The sequence below is a fragment of the Musca autumnalis genome, unplaced genomic scaffold, assembly GCF_047663935.1.
Source record: "Musca autumnalis isolate F117 unplaced genomic scaffold, ASM4766393v1 scaffold_3, whole genome shotgun sequence".
Lineage (NCBI taxonomy): Eukaryota > Metazoa > Arthropoda > Insecta > Diptera > Muscidae > Musca > Musca autumnalis.
Window position 1 is genome coordinate 35920965 of NW_027411866.1, and position 10038 is coordinate 35931002.

The 10038-nt window shown below is 41.3% G+C and overlaps 1 protein-coding gene across 2 annotated transcripts; it reads right to left on the reverse strand.

Annotated features, from left to right (window-relative positions):
* Positions 1–6662: 6662 nt before the first annotated feature.
* LOC141396944 (uncharacterized) lies at positions 6663–9808 on the reverse strand. Of its 2 annotated transcripts, none has more exons than XM_073972681.1 (3): positions 9666–9808; positions 9195–9585; positions 6663–7067 (listed from the first exon to the last, which is right to left on the reverse strand). In XM_073972681.1, the coding sequence occupies exons 1-3, from the start codon at positions 9675–9677 to the stop codon at positions 6787–6789; spliced, it is 684 nt and encodes a 227-aa protein (XP_073828782.1). In that variant the 5' UTR covers positions 9678–9808; the 3' UTR covers positions 6663–6786. The 2 variants fall into 2 exon arrangements, with proteins under 2 accessions (XP_073828782.1, XP_073828781.1); XM_073972680.1 differs by having other exon boundaries at positions 6663–7070.
* Positions 9809–10038: the final 230 nt, after the last annotated feature.

Sequence of the window (10038 nt, forward strand, 5' to 3'; positions counted from 1 at the left end):
CGCAACAGCGCTGCACGTAATCTCCACACATATGTAGTTGTTGAGGACTCGACCAGAGCAAGCCAAATGATAGAACAGCGATGGTGGTGCTTGACTTGTCAAAAGCATTTGACACTGTCATGCACTCTACGCGGTTTGAAGACATCGAGCAGACTACTACTATGTTTGAGACATTGGATAATCAATTACATATATGTGTGGATGCAAGTCGTACGTGGACTCAGTAGAGTGAAACAGGGAGTTCCCTAATGTGGGATATCTCCGGAACTGTTTAATCTCTACCTCTCCTGTATTCCGCCTCCTTGCGACGGCTTTGAGATCGTAACGTATGCAGGTGATTGTAAAATCTTGGTACGTCAGGTACTTTCCCAGATATCGTTTGTGAAAGGCTAAACTCCTATTTGATTTATCTTACCACGTTTTTCCACGCAAAGAATATGGAGATATCCGCCACTAAATCTACGACCACTCTGTTCACCACATGGACTGCAGAGTTGAGCACTGAGTTGAATATCATGGCCTATGGTAGCTGGATTGCGACCATCAATTACCAAAAGATTCTAGGATTCACACTCGACAGCATGGTGAAGGTCCTCAAGTTCCTAGCCGACAGCATTTGGGGTGCAGATAAAGAAACCGTGTTGACCACATATAACGGTATATGCGGAACCGCGTGGTCCGCGAAAATAAGTGCAACGCGATTGGAAAATGTTCCAACCTGTCAGAACAGCGCCTTGAGAACTGCAACAAGATGCCTCCTCATGTAATCAGTGGACCATATGCACGAGGAGTCGAAGATTCTTCCAGTACAGCAACACAATGGCATGCTTTCGTTGGAGTACTTGCTCGGTTGTTACCCTGCACCCAGAAATCTTCCTGTTCTGGAGAGAGAGGTCCAGTGTAACAGATCAACAAGCCTATAAGGCAAACTACAATCGTGTGAATGCGGTGCTCGGAGACTATCCTCCATCTATCGCAGTTGAGGAGCATCAGCTTTCATAACAAACCAGTAGGCCTATTCTGTAACTTTTATCGATAGAAAAGTTGTTAAAATTTCTTTTGTTTTTGTAACAACTACAAAACAAACAAATGAAATTGTTGTAAAATAAACAATGAGTAAAGTTGTTAAAAAGTTACTGAATAGGGTGGCAGATTAGTTTTGGCTCAATTATACTCGGGATGGTGCAGCCGTCTAAATTCCTATAGGGCAAGGATCGATGATACCGTTCAATACATCTGCACAACACACTGCTTTTTTCAACAGCCCTGCCCTACCTACTCAACTAACTCCAGTAGCTTTGTGGTTAGAGCCCATTGAAGCAGCCACATTTCTAGAACTGGAGATAGACCAGATTGAGCAGCAAATCGGCAGAAGTTAGAATCGTGGGTGTGCGCGAGCACTTGAATAGATGTTGGGTGTCGTGATGACTTTGATAGGTTCTGTTCTGTAGGTTGTAGGAAGGGATACAAATTTGAAATATTTGAGGAACTAGTTTCGAAATTGAGGAAAATTGAAGTTGTGTTTAGTGGTATGTTTGGTTCGACCCAAATGAAATATGAAATCGAAGTAAATGGGACAGTACGGTTCTTAATTTTGTGGTAAAATTTCATATTTCTGGGGTAAATGATATATTTATGACGGAGAAAATGAAAATTTAGACTGAAAACATAACTACAAATTTATTACATTTCTTGAAAGAAGTCGTGTATCCGTTAAAATCTCTTAGGGCGGTCTTATTTTCAAAAGGAACGCCTCTAGGAGGCCTTCTATCTGAAGCAGGCTTTTTAGGGAGACTTCTAGCCATAGAATTCCTTTTGGGAGGTGTTCTATTCATATAAGATCCCGATTGGAGGTCTTATTTCCAAAAATTAGGAGGTTTTCTATCTATAAAATACCCTTTTAGGGGAACTTCTATCCACAGAAGACCACTTTAAGAGGTCTTCCATCCATAGAAGAACCGTTTAGAAGGTCTTTTATGCATTGAAGCCCCGTTAGGAGGTTTTCTTTTCATAAAGAACTCCTGCATAAGTCCTCTTTAGCAATTGAATAGATATTAGGTGTCGTGAGGACTTTGATAGCAGGAGGGGCACCTGCTCTGTAGCTGTTGAGAATGATATTAATACCCATATTTGCAGGGTTCTCCATTTTATATCGCTAAGGAAGGAAGTCCAACCCAAGGCCGCATAATTAAAGAGAGAGCGACCAAAATGGCCTTATATGTCGCTATTAATGTCTCCTTATCTTTGCCAGAGAAGGTGTCAGCTAATTCTTTTAGTACTTTGTTTCTGGATTTCACGTCTGGTTGATGTGGGTAGCGTGCGAAAAGAAGTGTAGAAGATGATCGAAGTCTACCTCATGAATCTTTCGATTATGAATAGTGGAGATACGCCTATAATCGAAGAAAATATCATACTATGTGTTGACGTCTCTCGTCCAGGAAATGGATTAGGACACTGTAGACTTTGCAGGAGATAACTTTAGATTGCACTTTCAGAAGGAATTTGTTATTTTGGCTGTAAATTTTAGCACTTAATGCCTCGACACATAAGAAGCACTGCATTCTTGCTGAAGTCACATCTGATAAAAGACTTAAACCCAAGTTCAGAATCACATTTGAATTAGGTCGAACTTGGTCTTTAGTCATTTACCAGATATGACTTAAGCAAGAATGTCATGCTTCTTATGTGTCGAGGCCTTTACGCCGTCGATGTTGACACCGGATGAAATTATTTTGCAGTCAGCTACATGTTTTTAATGTTTATAGTATTCGTGGTCACCTGAGGAATTGCTTAGGTCTCAGCTCACAGTCTGACTTGTAACAAAATATTCTTTTACTGCATCCCTGATCGCCACGATTTGTCCAGAAAAACTAGGAGGAAAGCTTCAGATGGTATGGATTTCAAGGCGGAACAAATTCTGCTCTGGGGCAAATAAGTTCACTAACTGTTGCCCACTTCTTCACTTGCTTTAATCCAACCAAACTTTTAGAGGACATAGCTAATACGACGCTTACGAGAGCTTTGAAACGTTGGGTGCCATGTCAGAGCGTAGCTAATGTCAGTTTTTGTGCCCGAAATTTTAACCCCTTTAAGAAGTCTTCCAGTAGCTGAGAAGGCTTTAGAAGTAGAATAGAGAATCTAAAATAGAAAATGCCTCTTCTTTATCCTCTCGTAGAAGAAGAGTAACTGTTTAGCCAAATACATATATACCCATAAACGATTCCTTTAAATGTATCATATCCATAGATGACCCCTTAGGTTAGGTTAGGGTTGGGGATGTGTAGTCAATATTTGATAGAATCAGTGATAGCTTGACTTGTTGATTGAGATCCATGTCTTGTCAGTTCATCTGCCTTCTCGTTTCCCACAATGTCACAGTGTCCCGGTACCCAGCAGAGTCGGACAGCGTTAGTGAGGTTCGCCAAAGTAGTTCTACACTCAAGAACGGCCTCAGACTTGATATTGGGGGATTTGATGGCTTTAAGAGCTGGCTGACTATCAACGAAGATAGTCACCGGTTCAAAGATTTCAGCATCCAGACATTATATCAACTCTGCGGCCATTTTGATCGCGAAGATTTCTGCTTGGAAAACACTACAGTCGCTGTTCGACCTATAGGAGTATTCGAGGCAAAGCTTTTCGCAGTAGACGCCAGCTCCGGTGCCTTCTTCCATCTTGGAACCGTCTGTATAGAAAGCCAGACCGGCCAGAGGAGGGTTACTATGGATCCAGTCATCTCTACTAGGGATAACGACCTCAAAATCTTCAAATCTATGGATTGGTGATAAGTAGTCGCTGAATTTCCCCTGCAGATTTAAGCTAAGGTTTGGCACTAGCTCCCGAAGAATGCATGCATGACCATAGGTGCTGTCACGCCAACGATTCAATTCATGTAGCCTTAGGGCACTACGTGCTGCTTGACCTTTGATGCTAAGTCTCGTGGGCAAGAGGTTTAGCATTGCATTCAGACCTGCTTGTGGTGTACTTCTAAAAGCTCCAGTTATGAGGATCGATGCTGCCCTTTGCACCTTGTCTATGTTGCCAGAGTTCGATTTATGTTGAAGCGCATGCCACCAGACAAGACATCCATAGGATAAGATGGGTCTCACAACAGTATTATACAACTAGTGTATAATAGCTGGATTTAATCCCCAACTTTTCCCAATCGAATTCTTACATGAATAGAGTGCAATCATAACTCTCTTCGTCCGTTCCTCGACGTTCCTTTTCCATCTCAATTAAGAATCCAAGATTGTACCTAGGTACAGAGAGAGATGTAACTGCACTCCATCCAATGTTGGTGGCATGAAGTCGCCGAGCTTACGCTTTCTGGTGAACAATACCAGTTCTGTTTTCGTTGGATTTACACCAAGGCCATTTGTGGTGGCCCAACGGGACAGCTTTGATAAGGCTCCTTGCATAAGCTCCGAAATTGTGGACAAGAATTTGCCAGTTATTAGTAAAACCTGGGGAGTACCTCTAGTTACTGTCTTCCTTGTTGTTAACTCCCCAATGCTGGAATTAATGATCCTGCTCTCCAGCATTCTCTTTATCTAGCAGATCAGGGTTTCCGGGGTGTTGAGCGCTCTAAGCGAGAGATGAATGGATTCAAGTTTTACGTTGTTAGAGGCTCCTTCTATGGGTGCCACCGTGGTGCAATGGTATGCACGCCCGCCTTGCACGCAGAAGGTCGGGGGTTTGATTCCTCGGCCAAGCAACATCAAACATTTTTCAACGGTGGCAAAATACCCCTCAGTAATGTTGGCGACATTTCCTGAGTATTTCAGCCTTGAAAAACTTCTCCACAAGTGGTGTCTTAAGACACGCCGTTCGGACTCTGCGATAAACAGTAGGTCCCATATCATTGAGCTAAATATGAATCGGGGTGCACTCATTGATATGAGAGAAGTCTCCCTTGTCCCGTATGGGATGTTGTTTAGAGGCTCCTTCTATATCCAGGAAAGCCGCCAAGGTAAAGTTTGAATTCTCCATATTTCTCTCAATGAAACCCACGACCTCATGAAGAGCAGTTTCGACAGATTTACCTTTCATGTAGGCATGCTGCGAGTTGCTCAGCGAGGCAGTGTCTACAAAGCTCCTAATCTCCAGATCGATCAGTCGTTCGAGTGTCTTGAGGAGAAAGGAGGATAGGCTAATAGGTCTGTAGTCTTTCGGTGCAGAGTGACTGGCTTTCCCCGCTTTGGGGATGTAAGTTACCTTTACCTCTTTCCACAGATCTGGTACGCAGGCAAGAAACAAGCAGGCCCTAAAGATCTCCTCCAGAATTTGGTATATCTGCGGTGCGGCAAAATGAAGCATCGCAGGAATTACTCCATCTGGACCAGGTGACTTATAGGGTTTGAATGTACTTACTGCCCACTTTATTTTGTTTCTGCTTACAACCTTATCGATTAGGCTCTCGCCCACTGACTCTTGGAAGTTGTCACATTCCATGTGAAGGTTACTGGCGTCCGTACAGTCAGGTAAGTGGGTCTCAGCTAGAAGGTTTAGAGTCTCAAGACCTGAGTCTGTCCACGTGCCGTCCGGTTTTTTGACGCTACCAATGGATTTGGGGTCCTTCGAGAGTATCTTACGGAATCTGGCGGCTACGTTTACCCCTTCTACAGACTCACAGAAACAAACCCAAGACTTCTTTTTGGCGCGCTTGATTTCACTCTTGTATTTGTTGAAACTCGCTATATACGATTCCCAGTCACTGTCAAGTTTCGTTGAGTGTGCCCTGTTGTACAGATGACCCCTTAAGGAGGGCTTTTATCTGTAGAAGATCCATTTAGGGATGCTTCTTGCTATAGAAGGTTCGTTATAACAAGTTTTCTATACATAAGTGTCCTATTTCTAAGATCTCCTAACCATAGGAAACCAATTTAGAAAATCTTAAGTTGTCTTCTTACTGTAGAAGACTCTTTAGCAGATCTTCTATCTCCAGAAGAAGTTTTAAGGTGGTATTCTAACCACAGGAGACCAATTTAGAGAACCATTTATGAGATGTTTTAACTAAAGAAACCTCCTTAAGTGGTCTTCTTACTGTAAAAGACTATGTAGCAGATCTAATACCCACAGAATAAATTTTAAGGTGGTATTCTATTTTTAAAAGATTCTTTTGGGAGTTTTTTTTTTCTATGAATGACCATTTTAGAATGACTTGTGAAATAGGCATGATCCGCAATCGAATTAGAAACATTGGGCGCCAATGACGTTTAAATTAAACTTCAGAAATAAAAATGTCTAGATTGATGAAGAAATTCTAGACTGACTTAAATCTCAAGATCTATTGCAACTTTTTATATCTGATCTTAAACGTTGGGCGCCAGAACTACAACATCTGAAATAAACAGACGGAAGTTATAGAATTGCTTAGGAATGTTAGTGAAATCCTTGTGTCTACAACAGATATAAAGAGTCAGACCGATTCAGATATGTAGAGTTGGGTAGACAGGATACAGAGATAATTTTCTTCGTGTAGCAACTATCTGCTATAAGATGGTAAGGTGGGGACAATAACTATTCCAATCACGACCTATCGCTAAGACAATCACCTCTAAGGGTCAGTAATTTTTCCCTCAAACGTTAATTTATCATTTCGCAATTTCATATATCCACTTGGATAGAATCTATGGTAAACAAATCTAAAGACTTTCCACTTTTTTTAAATATTCAAACATTTTTTTATTTATTTTGCGTAGAAAAAGAAAATTATTTTAGAATTTGTTCTAAATTGATTTTGAACTGCATTCAGTGCTAGACTCTCTGCACTTGCATCGTTCTTTAATAAACAGTACCGGTAATGCCGGGACCATAATTGTAACCAGCAGCACCAGCTGCAGCCACAGGGGGTACATAACCGGGAGTACCCAAGGCACCCAAACCACCACCAACAATGCTGCTGCCATAACCACCGGAATAATAGCTGGAGGGATAGCTGTTATAACCATAAGAACCACGTCCATAAGGATAGGCACCAGCGCGATAGCTGTTATAGTAGGTGCTGCTATAGGGATAGTTAGCGCCGGGATAATGGCCATTATAGCCAGGATAACCACCATAGCCTTCTGGAAGAAAAGGAGAAAAGGTTACAAATTTAAAATAATTTAAGGAAAAGTTTTGAAATTTAGGGAAATTGAGGTTATGTTTAGTGAGTGGTGCGTTTTATTTGGCCCGGGGGAAGGTAAAATCGAAGTAAAATAGACAATATGGTTCTAAATTTGGTGGTAACATTTCCTATTTCTAGGGTAAATGTTATTTTTTGACGAAGAACATGAAATTTAGGCTGAAAACATAACCTCAAATTCGTTGCATTTCATGAAAGGAGGTTTCTTTAGGAGTTCGTATTCTCAAAAAAACCCCCCTAGGAAGATCTATCAATAGTAGACCTATTTAAGAGGTATCATATCCATAGAAGACCTCCTTAGTAGGTGTACTATCCATAAAGGACACCTTTAGGAGGAATTGTATTCATAGAAGACCTCTTTAGGAGGTACTATATACGTAGAAAACCCTTTGGGAAGTATTCTATCCATAGAAGAACTCTTTAGGAGGTATTCTATCCATAGACGACCTCTTCATGAGGTATTCTATCGATAGAAGACCTCTTTAGCAGGTGTTCTATCGATAGAAGACCTCTTCAGCAGGTATTCTATCGATAGAAGACCTCTTCAATAGGTAGTCTATCGACAGAAGACCTCTTCAGGAGGTATTCTATCTGTAGAAGACCTCTTTAGCAGGTGTTCTATCCATAGAAGACTTCTTTAGGAGGAATTGTATTCATAGAAGACCCCTTAAGGAGGATTTCTATCTATAGAAGACCTCTTTAGGAGGTACTATATCCATAGAAAACCCCTTAAGGAGGAATTCTATTCATAGAATACCTTTCTAGGAGGTATTATATCCATAGAATACCTCTATAGGAGGTATTATGTCCATATAAGACCCCTTAATTAGGACTTTTAATCATAGCAGACTTCTTTAGGAGGTTTTCTATCGATAGAAGACCTCTTCAGGAAGTTTTCTATCGATAGAAAACCTCTTCAGGAGGTATTCTATCCGTAGAAGACCTCTTCAATAGGTATTCTATCGACAGAAGACCTCTTCAGGAGGTATTCTATCCGTAGAAGACCTCTTTAGCAGGTGTTCTATCCATAGAAGGCTTCTTTAGGAGGAATTGTATTCATAGAAGGCCCCTTAAGGAGGATTTCTATCTATTGAAGACCTCTTTAGGAGGTATTATATCCGTAGAAGGCCTCCTTAGAAGGTATTATGTCTATAGAAGGCCCCTTAAGGATAACTTCTATCCATAGAAGACACCTTAAGGAGGACTTCTATCCTTCTTTAGGAGATATTCTATCTATAAGACTTATTTAGGAGGTATTATATCCGTAGAAGACCTCTTATGGAGGACTTCTATCCATAGAAGACCTCTTTAGGAGGTATTATATCCGTAGAATACACTTTGGGGGTATTCTGTCCATATAAGACCCCTTTAGGTGGTCGTCTTTCCAAAAAACCCTCTTTCGGAGGGTTTTTATCCATAGAAGTGCCCTTAAGGAGGACTTCCATCCATAGAAGATTCCTCCAGGAACTATTCTATCCATAAGAGACCTCTTTATGACCTCTTTATGGGGTATTCTAAGTCCACTTTAAGAGGTTTTCTATCGTTAAAACACTCTTATAAGAGGTCTTCCGTCCATAGAATACTCTTATAGGAGGTATTCTGTCCATAGTAAACCACATTAGGAAGCCTTCTGTCTATAGAAGACTTTTTAAGGATTCTTCTCACCATAGAATACTCCTACAGGAGGCCTTCTGTCCATAGTAGACCACTTTAGGAAGCCTTCTATCCGCAGAATAGGACTTCGTTAAGAGTACTTCTTTCCGTAGAAGACTCCTTTAGAAGGAGTTCTATCTTTACAAGACTTCTTTTAGAGACGCCTACTCGTAGCAGATCCCTTATGAAGTATTTTAACCATGGAAGACTCCTTTAGGAACTATTTATTCATTTAAGACCCCTTTAGGAAATTTTCTGACTGTAGAAGACTCATTTAGGGTGACTTCCATCCACAGAAGATCTTATTGGGAGGACTTGTATCAAAACAAGACTCCTTTAGGAGGCCATTTGGAGGACTTCTCGTGCATCTAATCGCCAGTAGTGTTAAAACTTTTCCTATTGTCAGACTTACCCAAACCCACTCTTGATCCATATCCTCCATAACCACCATAGCCAGAATAACCACCATAACCAGCTGTTCCCAGGGCTCCGGAATAGGCGCCAAGGCCGGCGGCACCAACACCACCCAAACCGGCACCATAACCCAAGGTAGTTGAATCTAGGCCACTATAACCACCATAACCGCCGACACCGCTATAACCACCAACACCGCTATAACCACCAACACCGCTATAGCCACCAACATAACGTTTGCCTTGATGTTTTTCCGAATAAGGACTTAAACTGCTGGCAGAGGCTGTTAATTGATCTTGGGAAGAGTTTTCCGAGGCGGCAGCAATCTGATCCGTTTGATCAGCCCGTACAAAAACAGCCAAAGAGCAGGCAATTACAGCACAAATGATCTGGAAACACAAACAAAAGACACGCAGACACTTTAGTATTGGTTCGCTTCCTTTTAGGATTCACTAGGATTTTCACTTACAAAACACTTCATGTTGGCTTTTGATTTTTTTATAAAATACTGGATTGGTAACTGTGATGCAAAATCCGTTGGCACTGAAATAAAGCTATTAACTCTAAAACTACTAAACAGCTACTAATGCCTAACTCTGGAGAGTTTTTAGCTTTTATAGCGGCTGGACAATTCACAGTCAGTCACATCACAAATTTTACTTCAAAACAACCGATTGACTGACTGACTAGCTGGCTATGTGCAAAAATACAGCAAGAATCATTGTTCGATGAGCATCAGCGAGGCTCACAAGTTGCAATAGCTATTAAAACAACAACTAGCAACTTGTTAAAGGGCCGGACAGACAAATAGCGAGCGAACGAACGAACAATGACCATTCAGT